The sequence below is a fragment of the Leuciscus leuciscus genome (genome assembly GCF_965113295.1).
Source record: "Leuciscus leuciscus genome assembly, chromosome: 11".
NCBI lineage: Eukaryota > Metazoa > Chordata > Actinopteri > Cypriniformes > Leuciscidae > Leuciscus > Leuciscus leuciscus.
In genome coordinates, this window is record NC_138735.1 from 18,880,278 (window position 1) to 18,896,882 (window position 16,605).

General features: G+C 36.1%; 1 protein-coding gene across 1 annotated transcript; it reads right to left on the minus strand.

The window, feature by feature from the left end:
* Positions 1 to 1,498: 1,498 nt before the first annotated feature.
* On the minus strand, positions 1,499 to 16,471 carry LOC309508812 (retinol dehydrogenase 14-like). Its single transcript, XM_082183282.1, has 14 exons — positions 14,325 to 16,471; positions 13,401 to 13,516; positions 13,054 to 13,209; positions 12,839 to 12,943; positions 12,503 to 12,712; positions 10,690 to 10,876; positions 10,396 to 10,496; positions 9,074 to 9,101; positions 8,186 to 8,301; positions 7,220 to 7,375; positions 6,930 to 7,034; positions 5,287 to 5,496; positions 2,022 to 2,214; positions 1,499 to 1,831 (listed from the first exon to the last, which is right to left on the minus strand). The coding sequence occupies exons 1-14, from the start codon at positions 14,411 to 14,413 to the stop codon at positions 1,729 to 1,731; spliced, it is 1,875 nt and encodes a 624-aa protein (XP_082039408.1). The 5' UTR covers positions 14,414 to 16,471; the 3' UTR covers positions 1,499 to 1,728.
* Positions 16,472 to 16,605: the final 134 nt, after the last annotated feature.

Genomic DNA, 16,605 nt, shown 5'->3' on the forward strand with positions numbered 1-16,605 from the left:
AAAAAATGTAAGCTATTGCTCATTGTTAGTTAAGTATTGTTAGTATATTCCTGTTTGTAGTTCTAATTGGATTCCAACCTGAAAAAGTAGAGTAGACCATCCGGGTATCTTTGTAATACTCAATTTAACATCCTACGATTTGGAACACACTTAGGCTGAATCCGAAATTGTACCCTATACCCTCACTATTTGAGGGGACAGTTATTTGTAGTGGTGTCCGATACCATAGTGGACGTTATCGAGTGCACTCATTCAATCCCACTTGTAGATGTACACTCTACGGCTGGCCGAATTTACTCACTCGTTTCCATTCACTCCTTCAAGTGAACTGTATTAGTGGACTAACATAGGAAATAGTGATTGCGAGTTTAGGGGGCGATTTCGGATTCAGCCTATTTCTCATTTTGAATAGGCCTACTATTTAGGACGGATAGTAGGCTATGCGAATTGGGATGCAGCATTGAGTTCAACGGAGCCCCTAAAAGGACATGGTGGTTTAAAAAATATTATGGCTGCATCCGAAATTGCATACTTCCTTCCTATTATAGTAGCATAAAAAAAGTATGTGACAAAAGAAGTAGCCTATATCCAAATACACAGTAGGCTACTCATAAAGAGTATGCAAAAAGTACCCGAAGGACTACTTCCAGTGAGATTCTGAAGTGTGTGAATGGACACTTTACTATCCCATGAGGCCAAGGAGAGGATTTATGAATGGCAGTGAAGCAACGCAACTGCTGATAATAACATGATAATGACAACATGGTGAATGTAGTACATCCAGATTGCATTCATAATACACACACTCATACTTTATAGAACATACTTTTTTTAACGGTCACAAAGTTACTCATTCAAAATAAGAACCTAGTCAAGAGGGTATGCGATTTTGAATGCAACCTATAATATTACTATAGGCTATCTTATTTTTTCCACCACCATGTCCATTTAGGGGCTCCGTACTAAGTGGTTCCACGAGATAGCAAAAAGGCAAATATCCGGAGAAAGTTGATTAAATACATAGTTCTGGCATGAAACTCTAGATGGCGCAGGCTGATAAGTCTTTAACTCATTTGGTATCGATCACAACATTATCTACATGGCACAGCTGATTGGTTGCTGTTGCATGAGCGTCCAATGAGCTGTGGCTCAACATTCAAACAAATACCGGGGTGTTGCTAGTAGCAGTCTGTAGAACGCTTTCAGAAACCCTCCACCTTCCCCAGCTCCACCTGTATAGATCTGCTACGGGGGTTATTTTCATACATGCTCACAGCAATGTCTGTGAATGTATTGACAGTAGCAAGTCTCTGCACTTGCTCTGCAGCAGCTCTGCGTAGCAGATCTATTCCACCAAGACAATTAACATTGCCATTTCCATTACCATGCCAATCTCTATTACTATACTAATCTCCCGAGAGTTTTCATGTCAGAACTGTGGATATTACAACAGCTCTTCAGCAAAACAAACAAACAAACAAAACCAAATGCAAATTCATAAAATAAAAAGATTTAACAGACCAAAATACATTTAAATTCATAACATGTCTATTGAAATTTTAACAGCACAACCAAGGGCATTAAAAAAAAGAGTATACAATGTACAATATAAAACAGTGCTGATTCAGTCATGCATTGTATGAATACTACAGTTTCCATTATCTATGATATTAGTACAAAAGCTTTCATTTCTGCTCATATAACAGTGTCACTGAGAGGAGCGCTCGATCAGTCCCATGTAATGCTGAGCATCTGACAGCTGAGTTCCCAGAGTTTCTGAGCCATTTCATCATCTGAAGCTTCTCTTGAACACTGTGCTGGGGCACAGTCGCTGAGAAACAAAGATCCTCAGGTTTAGTGATCATTATAGAATCATATCTAGCATGTTTAACCTAAACACATTTTATTATCTTACCTACCTCCTAATGCAAATTAATATGGTGTGCATATTGGGACGTGAAAATAAATAGGAGTAAGAATTCTATGGTGCATTTTATTTTTCATAATACTTTGCTCTGTACCTGTAATATCCTCCACTCTCATTGTCCAGCTCCGGCTCCACAGCGCAGTAGATGGTGGTCTGAGCCCCCTGAATAGTGGTCTTGGTGAAGGGGCTGAAGACCTTGACTGCGATCTGCACAGGCTTGCTGAGATTCCTAAACAGCTCTGACTGCACCACACCAGGATGGAGGGAGTACACAGTCACACCACTGCCTAGGAACATGACCAGATTTCATTATAAGAGTTCACATATTACACACACCTGCGTAAAACAACTAAACCAATGATTAATACAGTTGGGTTTTCTTTTCTTTTTTTTTTTGTACTGCTATATGAACAGAATTGTTTTAATAGAAATAAGTATTGGATTAAATCCTTCGATACTTGAAAATTATACCTTTATTGCCTGCACGTAAACTGCAAAAACGCAAATTTGTAAAAAGGACGACGTCCTGCGCATGCGTATTTTTCACCGTAGACGGTATATAAACGGTTTTCACGGATCCGTGTGAACGGGGATCTTTTTGACAACGTTGTCGCCTGTACACAAAAAACGCACAGGAAAAACGTTTCCGTTTTTGGTAGAGCATTGTCCTGTAAATGTTCCAATGTACAACGACATGGTACTCTAACCATCTGATTGATATATGTTCAAAAACGTGATTATTGCCACAGTAGTCTACATAGCCTACTAAAACCATGGTACCTTATCCAATAAACTACAGTTTATTTTTTTTTTATTTTTTTTTTTTTATTAATGTGAATAATGTTTAATGTATAGTTCATTCTAAAGTGAAGATCATGGTAACCCACTAGTAATGACTGAAGTATTACAAAATCCGTCAGAAGGAACTACTAATTATTTGGATCAGTATTCTAAAGTGAAGATCATGGGCCACTAGTAATGACTCAAGTGTTACCAAATCCATAGTGTTACCACTATCCAAAACCTTACAAAAATGTAGAAAAAAAAAATCCAACGCTTACAATGACTTCAGTAATTACTGGGGAGTTGTCATGCTTTTCACTTTAGAATACTGTAAATATAAAATAGTAAAAAAAAAAAAGAAAAAAAAAAGAAAAAAAAAGCTTGCAATGATTTCAGTTATTACTAGAGAGTTACCATGTTTTTGACTTTAGAATACTGCATTACTCAATCGTTCCTGTGTAGTTAATCATTAAGACGGAACAATATTCTAAATTGTTAACATTATTTCGTCTACATTACTCCCCCTTCGTAGTTAAGCTGCATGTCGTCTTAAAGGGTTAGTTCACCCAAAAATGAAAATTCTGTCAGTAATTACTCACCCTCATGTTGTTCCAACCGCGTAAGACCTTCGTTCATCTTCGGAACACAAATTAAGATATTTTTGATGAAATCTGAGAGCTGATCACTTCTCCATAGACTGCTAGGTGGCCCAAACTTGCTGGCCCAGAAAAGTTATTAAAGAGATCGTTAATATAGTCCAAGTGACTACAGTGGCTCAATCTTAAGTATATCAAGCGACGAGAATACTTTTTGTGCGCAAAAACAAACAAAAATAACGACTTTATTCCACTATTCATTTCCTTCTCTCTGGGCTTCTAGTTGGTTCACGTAGTGTTTTTGCGCTGCGCGTCACACACATGACCAGCGTCGGCCAATAGTGAGCATACGTGGTGACGTGTAACACAGACGCGCTGCGCAAAAACACTACGAGGCCCAGAGAGAAGGAAATGAATAGTGGAATAAAGTCGTTATTTTTGTGTTTTTTTTGCGCACAAAAAGTATTCTCGTCGCTTTATAAACTTAAGATTGAGCCACTGTAGTCACTTGGACTATATTAACGATCTCTTTAATAACTTTTCTGGGCCAGCAAGTTTGGGCCACCTAGCAGTCTATGGAGAAGTGATCAGCTCTCAGATTTCATCAAAAAATATCTTAATTTGTGTTCCGAAGATGAACGAAGGTCTTACGCGGTTGGAACAACATGAGGGTGAGTAATTACTGACAGAATTTGCATTTTTGGGTGAACTAACCCTTTAACAGAAAAATCCTTCAGAATCTGTATAAATCTCCAACAGTGCACATAGAGAATTACTAATTTTTACTAGAATTACTGGTGAGAATTCCTTTTGGTATTTCCTCATATATGGTATTTCCTCCTCTTTGGTATAGAACCTCATATGAATGTCTAGCTGAATGTCTGCTTTGTGATCTCTGTGTGGCTATTCTGAACAGATCACAGGTCATCTGTTATTAGATCTTGAGTTTGAATTGTCACATGAATGAGAATCAGTGATAAGCACAGAAAACAGGACATTCTCCTCATGCTTCATACAATCCTGCATCCTTAAGGAAGCACACAGAGACAAACATATCAGTTCTGACCGAGCGCCTTCCTCTGCCACTGTGTGTTGGTTTTGACTAAGCTTATGTAGTCTCGCATTTAAAGTCACCATGAAATCAAAACGGACCATTCTTGTTTTTTTACTGTGGAATTTTGCCATATTTATTATACATTATTTATCCCTCCATGTCTTTTTAAAAAAAAATTTATTCACGTATCCTCATAATCTGACTGTAAAAAATGATATAATAAATAAGTTATGACAACATATGTTTTTACACTCTTTAACTCATCAAAATAAGTTTTTCAACTTTTTTAATAAGTCATACAAGATTCAACAAATTTTTCTAAGTTAGTTTAATGTAATTTAAGTTGAAATGACGTAAACATCCAAGTTGTTGAGGCAGCAACTATTTTTTACAGTGATAACTTCCCCTCCCTCTTGCAGTGACATCTCTTCTCTTCTGATGACGTGTTTACTGGCACAAGCGCGGGACAACCTGTCACTCACTTGAGATCGACCAATAGCAAACCATAACAATCCAACTATCCAATCAATTCCGAATGGACAAAATAAAGTCCCACCCTACATTTTGTCTTGTTCGAGAAGTCATTTCATGTCAACTTTAGTGTGTGTTCACACTTGTAGTTTGGTTCTCTTGGTTCTTTTGAACCAAAAAAGAAAATTATAAATTTAGTCCTGGTTCGCTTAGCGTTCACACTGTCATTTTTAAAACCAAATCTAGATTTTTAAAAAAAGCTTTTATGATGCACATCGCGACTATGACAAGAAAAAACAGAATGCTTGAGTATTCACAGCCTAATGTCACGTTGTTGTACTCGCATACCAAATCAAGCAGTGTTCAAGATAGAGAAGGCAAACAAGACTTTAGTTTGTGTCCTTAAGGATCATGTTTAGTCTAGCATTGATAGCCTTGCTATGAAGGTCACATACCCTGCAGTCTTTTAGCCAAGGAGCGTGTGCAGAGGATGTTAGCTAGCTTGCTCTGGCCGTAAGCCCTCCGCGGAGAGTAACCCTTCTCGCTGTTTATGTCATCCAGAAGGATGCTGCCCCACGTATGGGCCACAGAAGCCACGTTTATGATCCTGGAGGGGGTTGATTTCTTGAGGAGGTCCAGCAGAAGGTAGGTGAGCAGAAAATGACCTGTTGGTAGTTTGAAGAAGATAAAAATAGTCAGGGGTTGTACCTTTCATTGTCCCTCATGTCCTGTCATGTCCTCAATAAATGCATGGAAGTGGATGTATATGGAAAGGATGTGTACTGTATGTGAGTGTTTAGGTTCCTACAGGAAACCAGCTTGGGCTGATAAACGACTAAACAGCACGCACTGCCAATTTATAGGGTCACTACTCCACACTAGTACTAAGTCTGAGAGTTCCTGTGTGAAACAAGGTTGCCTTATACATAGGGGTAGTCTATAACCAAACACGATTTGTGCTTAATTTAAAAGAAGTCGCTTTTATTGACTAAATTACTTGGTTTACTGGTCAGAAGGAGTAACAGTATGGATTAGATAGGTCTACAGGAAATCTAATTTTACTAATGGTCTTATTTTTTCCTGAGTCACAATGAGTGTTTACATCTACAAAACACGTGTTGATAATTATTTGAAATTGCCGCAGATATTTGTAAAATTCCCTCGGCTTCAATTTCAAAATACAGACATTTACAGACAAAATATTGTGTTCTTGTGAACTTTCTATTCATCAAAAAATCCTGAAAAAAATGTAGCACGGTTTCCACAAAAATATTAAGTGGCACAACTGTTTTGTTTCAGAAACAGTAATGTCTCTTGAGCAGCAAATTAGCATATTAGAAAGATGTCTTAAGGATCATGTGACACTAAAGACTGGAGTAATGATGCTGAAAATTCAGCTTTGCCATCACAGAAATAAATTACATTTTTAAATATGTTAAAATAGAAAACAGTCACCTTAAAATGTAATATTTCACAATATTACTGTTTTTACTGTAGTTTTAATCAAATAAATGCAGCCTTGCTGAGCATGAGACTTCTTTCAAAAAACTTTTGAAATATATTTTATACGACACACTTTTTTATTGGAAGCAAAGGAAGTTTTTCATGAAATGTACACAAAGATGCATCTTTTTATGGCCATGATATTACTAAAGCCCATTGGCTAATTAATTATTATTTTTTTAAATTTGTCCTGTCCAAACTTCCTATTTCAAAAAGAAATAGAGGATATAAAATTCATCATCATAATTGATTCTGTTATGTTTTATCTGTTTGTTTAACAGAGAGTTGTTTTGCTCTGTTTTCTGTTTCCTTGTTCCTGCTCTTGGTTTGTCTCCTTGGCTTCAGGATGTTTGATTAACTTGGTCTATTTAAACTCTGTTTTTTTAAGTTCTTGGACCGTTCACGTCCATGTGTTTGACGGTTGTTCTGTGAGAAATCCTGAGTATTTTATTATCTACAAAGTTTGTTATTAAATCTGCACTGCTGTGCATCCATCTCTTTATTTCACCTGCGTCAACCCTCAATGTGTGACAATAACACTGTACTATGTAGAGAGTGTTTGCATGTACATACAGTAAGATAACAAAGTCTTTACCTAAATGGTTTACACCAAACTGCATCTCGAAGCCATCTGCAGTTTTTGAATATGGGCACATCATGATTCCAGCATTGTTGATCAGGATGTTCACTTGCTTCTCCTCTAAAATACAAAAATATGAATAAAGACCCATTAGCAAATTGCATAAATATTATATTATACTATTCATATAAATGTGTATATAAAATATTAATATTAATACAATAATTATATACATTTCCTTACTCCAAGGAAATACATACATAACAAAGCATTAATTTAAAGTAATAGTCAGATGTCTTACACACCCTTGTTTATGAGTTCTGCAAATGCTCTGATGGATTTGGTATCTGATAAATCAAGTTTTTTCACCACAATGTTTTGGTTTCCAGAATCCTCCATTAATTCTCCTCTGGCGGACTCTGCTTTTTCCAGGTCTCGACAGGCCATGATGACTCGAGCCCCTGAGGACATCATAAAGAAGCTGATGGAAATGTGCTTTCCAGTGCAAAAAGCCACAAAACAGAGTAGCTATCCTTCATGAATCTGAAATCATTCTGTTTATATATTCCGGCAAACGTCCTTCCTGTGAAATGTCCTTGCATAATAATTCATTTGGTGTTAAACTGGGATGTAAGGCTGATGAGCTAACACAATAGCTGTTTGCCTGGTAATTACTGTGCAGAACGCCTATTATCCTATTCAGAGCAATTTGGCTGGCAAGCATCAGAGTTTCTTTGTTGGAATTCAGCGGGTCCATGTGGGAAAGTGTACAGTTTTACATCTCTTTGGCAGATAGCATTGTAATCCTGATGTTTATTTATCAGCATGCATTCAAAGCTTCCAAGAGCCTGTCATTTATTATAAGATGAAGTATTTGCTGTTTTAATTGTATCACATTTGACATTAGGACACCGAGTGCGATTTGTCCTTGCAGTTGTTATTATAGTCCCAGATCATGCTGATTTTACGCAATATTTTAAAGAGAAATAAGAATCCAAAATTAATTTGTCAACAGCAACAATAGTGCAAATACAGTGTGATAGATTGCAATTATTCCAGCTAACCTCCCATACCCCCCTTCTAATTAGAGTGGCATCACACATGGCATGGTTTTGTCTCGGAACAGGTTGGCAGTCGATGCCGTTCACAGCATGTGCTTCGAACAGAACAAATCAAATCATTCAAAGCATTTTTAAGGTTTTCCTTTTAAGGTCAAGACTGAGTTGAGACGCATGTCCTGAAAACTAAAATGAGGTCTGTTAGTTCCTTACCTCTTCTGGCAAGGTCTCTCGCTGTCTCTTTGCCTATGCCTGTATTAGCTCCTGTGATTATGACTGTTTTATCATCAAGGCGTACAGAAGAGCTCCACTGACCACAGAAGAAATTTCTGGAATTGATTACAGAGCTAATGTTTATATATCATAGTGAATACATAAAGTGAAGTAGTAGGTGAGAGCGGGGCTAGTGGTCACTCCAGTGTATTTTGTTGTATCATTGTTATTAGTCAGGAATTAAGTAAATGCACACTGTAAAAAATGATATGATCAATAAGTTATGACAACATATCTTTTTTACATTGTTTTAACTTGCCAATTTTCAACTTTTTTATGTTATACAGGATTTAACAAAAAAATTAAAGTCAGTTTAGTGCAATAATGACTTAAACGTCCATGTTGATTGTACTTCAATTCAAGGCAGTTAAAAAGTTTAAGGTACTTCAGAATGTAAAATATAACTTATAATTTAAAAATATAACTTTCTGAAATATCAGACCATTGTTTTGATCTATTAATATTGTAGGTATTCAATCTTAAAATTTAACTTAATTTAAGAAGGTTTGAAGTTGTTTGAAACCAACATACAAACTCACTTTTAAAACACATTTATGCAACTGCATTTATGACTCAAACCTCAGTTGCTGACTGAGATACAGCCCTTATGAAAACTTTATCGTGTGACAACTAGCCCCATTCTCATATATTTAAATTAAACCAGCTGGTATAATCCAGTACAGGCATAGTTATGGGCATTTAAATAACTATATTGTTTAAAAAATACTGTTTAAGAGCAGTGTTGGGTCCCATTTATCCAGTTATGAACACTTTGGCGAAAAGAAAATGTGTACATCAATCCAGTTTTTCAGACTCCGCATTGCTTACCTTATTGAGTGCATTGTTCCAATATTGTCTGGTTCCCCTCAGCAGACAGTTAGTGCTCTACTCTAGCGTCCTGTGTAATTTATGAATGAGATATTACTATGCGGTCCGAATCCAAGCCCCTCCCGTCCAGAGCTCTGTCCTCTGACCAATGAAACGCGACTGAGATCAATATGAAGACCGTTCAGGGTCCCACCGCTCGCAGGAATGCGCTCGCTGTTATGGCCTTGAACTCAGCTTTGTTGAATTGAATCTTTTTTGCAAGGTTGGACATTCCGCTACACGTCACCAGAACATACAATACATTTACGTCACCGACTTAAAAATGAGCCAATTTATGCAAAAGCAGTGACCTTGTGCAACCACTAGATGTCCTTGTTGTGTCAGCCTTATGTTCCTCACGAGCTATTCACAACACACTGAACATTGTCTTACTGTACCTCAGAGAAGCAATGTAATTAAATTTAAGATACTTTATTAATGACGGTAAATCGTTAAGTGAACATGAAACATGTTTTATCTTTTGTTTTCTATCTGCTCTCGTTTGCTTGCACCTACTAGCCTATGTCACTTAATATTAGGCCTACTTAACATTTTCTATCCCCTTTAGGTAGCCTACTCCATTCCAAGACATTTATATCCAATGAACACAGTATTATTTAGCTTTAGTTTATTTTTCTACTGTGTCTACCAGCCATACGTCTATTTGTCTTGCATGGCTGATCATATTCCGTTTTCAAATGACAATAAACTCACTTTATCCATTACTAGCTGCTTTTAATCAGAAAGTTACACAGCATGTTTCAATAATCACATACCTTGCTGAAAAATCCTTATAATTTTGCATAAAGAAATGCATAAACCAGCATGAATTCGATGTTGGTCCAAGTTGGTTTATGTTGGATTGAGCTGGAATATAACTAGCCACTATATGAATACATCTAGTTTGGCCGACTAGCAGTTAGATAAGAGGTAATCAGTCTTACTTATCCAATTCAAACTAGACCAATCTACCTTTTTATGTAACTGACATACATTTTATGAAACTGCCCATCAGCATTTCTGCTTCCCATGCTCGGAACCAGCAAACCAGAAACCAGCATGCAAAACATAGGCTGCTGGATTTTTCAGCAGGGTAAACTTTCAGCTTTCAAATGTCAAAACTCCTTGTTTCTCTGAATCAATGACATCCAAAATATCACAAAATGAATACAACACATGAATACAGAGAGGGCTCAACTGGGCTGCTGTTGAAACTGGGTTGTAATAACTCATATAAAGAGCATTATTACAAAATAAGGCTGAGGTGGAAGTCATATCTTCTCATTTCCAACGAATCCCCAGCAGGTGGCAGCTGACAGCCCACAGTCTGCTCGCAGTGTTCATGTCATCGGCGGCCCTGGAGCACGGGGCCACGGCACAGTTACTGTGAGAGATCATGAGACAAACTATTTTACGAAACAGTAGCGTGAGGAAGCAGTTATTTTGGTTACTGCCAAATTTAGCATTCCTAACACAAAATAAAAACCATGTTTTGAACAATAGTGCTTGCTTATGGGTTATTATTTAATGAGTGCAACAGCTAGCATCAGCTATACTGTATTCTAGTTCTGACAAACCTGTAGTAGGTTCCAGTGAGCAGGCCAGGAGTGACGGCACAGTACAGAGTGGTATATGCGCCTTCTGCAGGGGTTTTTATCAGGAAACCAAATGTCTTCACAAAGGCCTGCAGAGTCTTCTTCAGATGCCTGACAATCTCTGTCTTCACTAGGCCTGGATCCACAGCATAAACACTCACTCCCATCGCTGCCACAGAAACATCACTCTACATGAGCTACAGTTAGAAGAATGAAAAGTGTGCAAGAACACTCTAATTGCCTTAATGAAGAATGTTTGTGGGTTAATCATGGGACAGTCATGTTAGGATAGTATACTGATCAATTAGCAACGCATTATTTGGAAGGTTTGCCCGTCTCCCTCTGACACTTATGATCTCCTTAAAGGGATAGTTCAGCCAAAAATGAAGATTCACTTTCAGTCATAATTTAGTCACATACCCTGAAAGTAAAAGGGGAACGATTGACATCTTGGACACTCATGCACCATTCATGCAGAACCCATTTTTGTGTTTAAAATGTGAGATGCAGGGCAGTTGAATGAAAAAAATACACAAGGTCTATAGAATTTTTTTTCAAGTTGAACTTCTTTTAGCTTGAACACTAGATAGAATGCTGTATCATGCACGAGAAGCTGCAATGGGTCAAGCATGTCCGTATAGGGGCGTCTGTTTAGGAGCCATTTCACACAGAATGCGTTTTTGCATTCCACTGTTTTCCATTGTCTCATGCACGACACCAAAAGAAGTTCAACTTTGAAAAAACGCATCTCTAGCTCTTGTGTTTTTTGTTCCACTGACATTTTACCACAAAAGGTAATTTGCAACATTTATATCGCAGTTGCGAGTTGCAATAGCGAGTTTAAAGCTGCGTCCCAATTCAGAGGCTGCATCCTTCTTCAAATGCGGCCTCCAAATGCGTCCTTCATTTCCCGTGCAATGACGGATACAACAGATGGATCCTTCACGACCTTGCCTGCCCCAGAATTCATTGCGATTACAACAACAATTACACTTTTAAACGCAAGTATTGAGTTCCAACTTACTCAAATATCTGTTAAAAAAAAATTTTTTAAAGCGATTCAAATGTTGACCTTTTTATTTAAAGATGCGATTATATATAGTTTATAGTTAGTCGTTATATTTATTTCTGCTTTAAAATAGTAACCAATCAGTTGTTTTTAGGTTTAGAATTGAATGTTTGTATTTTAACCCTTTTTTGCATGTAATGCACAGCATAGCCTACATAGATACATTCACTATATTTGTTTCCATAGGCTTATGTTACAAATTGTTTGGAGGACAGCATTGGGCAGGATGTGGAATAACATTGTTTAAAATAATATATTAAAAATAATTTTTTATGTATAGTTTCATCCGATTAATCGGAAAAATAATCGTAAGTTGCAGACCTAGTTTTGAGTGTGTGCTGCTGGCGACTAAAAACAAACTCTTTTTTTGTGTATATTCGTGTACTGTGTGTTCATTTTTTGTTCTTCTTGTCATTTGTTAATCATGTTCCTAAAGCTTTATTTTGCTTCGCTTTTGTATTGCGTTCGTGCATTTTGGGGGTGGAGCAATGAAGGGAGGGGTGTGTTTCTTTGTCGTGTTCAACAATGATTCTCAAAATTTGCTAACTGCTCCTTTAAAACATTCCACGTAAACATTCTTCCGTGTGAACTGCCCCTTTAAAGGTGGTTTCCTTTTTTTTCTACAGATTCCTAAAACATTATAAATCCTAGATTTGATGTGGAATCAGATTTTTGGATTTCACTTTATAGCCTATGTTTTATGCATGATCACATGCTGGCTCTTACCTTCCACTCTCATGGCCAGCTCTCGTGTGAAAAGTACGTTGGCCAGTTTGCTCTGTACGTATGCCTTCACGGGATGATAGCCTTTCTCACCGTTCAGGTCCTCAAAGTGGATCTTTCCCATGGGGTGAACCATCGAGGAGACATTAATCACTCTAGAAGGAGCTGAATGCTTCAACAGATCCATTAGGAGGAACGTGAGAAAGAAATGCCCTGAAGAAGAAAAGGAGTCATACATCACATGTCAAGTGTGAACAAACTCTATAGCTGCTTAACAACAAATAAGGACTCTTTGATATTGTTTGAAAGAATGAGAATGACTAGTGCACTTCATCATACCTAAATGATTGACTCCAAACTGCGTCTCAAAGCCGTCTGCTGTTGTGGAATATGGGCAGATTGCCACTCCAGCGTTATTAATCAGCAAATGAAGAGACTTTTCAGCTAAAATAAAATAGAATAATGATTTTAAACATTAGATAAAAGTTTAGATATATATAGATATAGATATATTTGTTGTTGTTGTTGAAAAATGTTCTTCAACCATAACTCACTGTTGTAAATCAGTTCAGCAAAATCACAGATGGATTTAGTGTCGGCCAGGTCCAGTTTCCGAACCACCACGATGGCGTTGTCCACGTCTCTGCTGATGTCACTGGCGGCCTGCTCTGCCTTCGCCATGTCTCTGCAGGCCAGGATCACCCGCGCGCCTCGGGATCAATCACACGCTTTGTTCCATTATTTGAAACACTCGGACATTCTTTTGAGCAATTTCAGGGAAAACATATTCTGGATAGGCCTAAATATCAGATCAAATGGCTACGCAGTCAGATCTAATATATTTCATCTGTGCCTCTAATATGAAAAGAAGGCTCGATGTGTTTTTGGCCACAGTACCCACCCCGCTTTGCCAGGTCCTTCGCCGTTTCTTTCCCAATCCCAGTGTTTGCTCCAGTCACTATAGCAGTTTTTCCATCTAACCGAATATCAGATGACCAGCTTTTGGTGAAAAGCCCTCTGAAAATAATGAATAAAAATAAGCAATACCCTTCAAAGGCAGATGTCAGATACTACCATTATGAATAGTAAAGGAAAATATGAATACATGTTTATTTTAATGTTATACGCATATTTATAATGATTTATTTTATACTACTACTAGGCCTACTAATACTGTAATAAAAAAAAAACATTTATATTAATAATATTACAATAAATGCTAATATTTCAATATCTGTTAAGTTAATTACACTGATTATATAAAATAAAATAAACACATTATTATTAATTATAATTAATAATAATAATTGCTAAAATTCCAATATCCCTTGCATTAATTATACTGATTATTTAAAATAAAATAAACACATTATTATTATTATTATTAAAATAAATTATTTATGATAAAAAATGATATACATTTCAATATCTATTAATCAAGTTAAGTATACTGATTACTTAAAAAACAAGTACATTTGTAATAATAATAAATATTTAAAATTATCTTAATCACTTTAATTACACTGATTGTTTAAAATAAAAATTATTTTTTATTAATAATAAATGACAAAATACATTTTCATTTACATTACTTAAGTTCGTTTTGATTATTTAAAATAAAAACAAATACATTTGTATTAATAAAAAAGAATGACCCAAAATCATATATTTCAATATAATACGTTTATTATATCGATTAATTAAAATAAAAAATAAAAAATATGTATTAATAATAAAAATAATAATCCGAAATAATAATTGATACTATAAATTTCAATCTCTCTCAATCAAGTTTAATATACTGATTAAATAAAAAGCACCTTACCTTAACACATTCATTTTCTCAAAAGTTTCATTACATGTGAACCAGCAAGAAGGATCTTTTTCACAGCTTCTCATGATACCGAGTGTCATAATAAATGCTCGAGTGTCATTTGTACTTGAATAAGGAGGACAGAAAATCCCCTTTCTTTTAACTGATGTCAGAACGAATTGATCATGTTTTGCATGCAAAATACATTTATTCGCTTTATGCTCCGCATATATCTGAAAGGCCACGCTGCTAAATAAAGCTGTGTGTGTGACCTACTGGCTACACTCACTGAACATATTCCAGGAAACTCTTACACAAAATGATCCCCACTGGCAAAATGTTTCACTTGATTTTAAAGAACTTTCCTTCCTTATAACACTAAATCAATAGCGGTATTTTTTTGTGAAAGGCACTGCTGTTTTATTTCACATAAACATCCTTTGGCAACCACAGTAGATTTGAGTGAACCTTAAAATGGCCAAAAACTACACACCAATGCCAGTGAGTGCTGTTCGATCTTTAATGATGGGAAACTCAGTTCAATTTTTCATCTTAAAAAAATCAGGTAGTTTCCAGCCAAGCCAGAGGAGCACCTGTGTCCAAACCTGGGGTTCTCCCATCACCTGATAGCACATGATCTGTTAGGACATGACTGTAACATATGAGGATCACTGACAGTGACACCCTTAACAGTGACCAACGGGAGATAGAGTGATCCATATCTCTTTTTTCAGTGGGCTTCCCCTAGATTCCCAATTCTCTGCAGATATGAGCAGTTATATTCAATTAGCCAAAGTGGATTATTAATTGAAAAAAACTAATAAGAAATATATATATATATATAGTGCTGCCAAATCGATTAATCACGATATATCGCATGTAACATAAAAATTTGTGCTAACATAACATATGTGTATATATATTATTATATTTACTTGTGCTATATCAATAAAATGAACTTGAACTTGAAGTTCAACACAAGAAAACTTGTTGTTTCAAGATGCTGGGGGGTCCATGGAAATATGAGCTTTTTTACATCCTTTTTTTTTTTTTAAATAATCAAATAAAAATGACATATGCATATGTTAGATTATCTTATTTTTTTTCCCTTACCACTGTCATCTTTAGTTTGCTCACTTGTAGGCACAATTATCTATAGTGCTTCTGAACAATATTTATGATGAAAAGTACAAATAACATTGTATATTGAAAAAAAACACAAACAAACTTGAATTGAATTGAAAATTCATTTCTGTAACAAAAATATTGGTAACACTTTATTTTAAGGTGTCATAGTTACACATTAGCCTACTACATTTTCTTACTATAGTAATAACAGTAAATGATGCATAAAAAGTAACTTAACAAAACACTAACCGTAACTCTATAAGTACATATAGTTAATTAATATTACTTTGTACTTAAATGAGTAAGAAGGCTACAATGTAACTACGTCACCTCAAAATAAAGGGTTACACTTTATTTTAAGGTGTCCGTGTTACAGTGTAATTATACATATGTAATACATATGTAATTAAGTACTGAGTAATAATAATTAACTACATGTACTTACTATAGGGTTAGGGTTAGGATTGGGGTTTGGTTTAGGGTTAGTAACATGTAATTATGCATAATTTATCGTTATTGCTACAGTAACGACATGTAACATGTAACAAGGACACTGTGAAATAAAGTGTTACCAAATAAATTGTAACCAAAATGTCTTAAAAAATTTTTTTTTTTTTTTTTTTTTTACTGCCTTTTGGGGGTCCCTCACTATTCTTCTTCTTTTTTCTTTTTTTTTTTAGGGGGTCCCTCACTAGTGGATCCAAATTCCTACGCTTATTACAATAGCTTTCCACTAGATGGCAGGACAATTCCACATTCAACATTCATTGTTAGTCACGAGTCACCAAATGTGCCTGAAGGCTCCTTGAGCAGAACCACATTAAAAACCAGTCATAAGTTCCTGTTTTGGCAGACAGAACTCAACAACAATTTTCATTGTTTGTGTCTGTTGCCATCCCAGACTTGTGATTATCCCAATCACAGCTGAACATCCAGCAGCTTTTGGTGGAATTCTCACCTCATGTGGCTAAACACTGTACTTGTGTTTGCATTGAGCTCGCGACAGCTGGTAACGATTCACAGCTATTTATATGCATTATGTCAACATTGGTTTTGCTCAAATACTGAGGTTTTACCGCACATGTGGTTAGTGATGCACAAGCAATAAACACAGCATATCACTAAACCAAATAGCTTTCTCATACCATCACACTCATTTAAGGGA

What these genes read in the sequence shown, in the direction of transcription:
- LOC309508812 (XM_082183282.1), bottom strand. Translation starts at nt 14,413, where the DNA reads ATGACACTCGGTATCATGAGAAGCTGTGAAAAAGATCCTTCTTGCTGG. An exon ending in TGCTGAACTGATTTACAACA is followed by an intron (nt 12,944 to 13,053) that starts GTGAGTTATGGT and finishes ATTTTATTTTAG; the next exon opens with CTGAAAAGTCTCTTCATTTG. An exon ending in GCTGGGGATTCGTTGGAAAT is followed by an intron (nt 9,102 to 10,395) that starts GAGAAGATATGA and finishes GAGGGGAACCAG; the next exon opens with ACAATATTGGAACAATGCAC.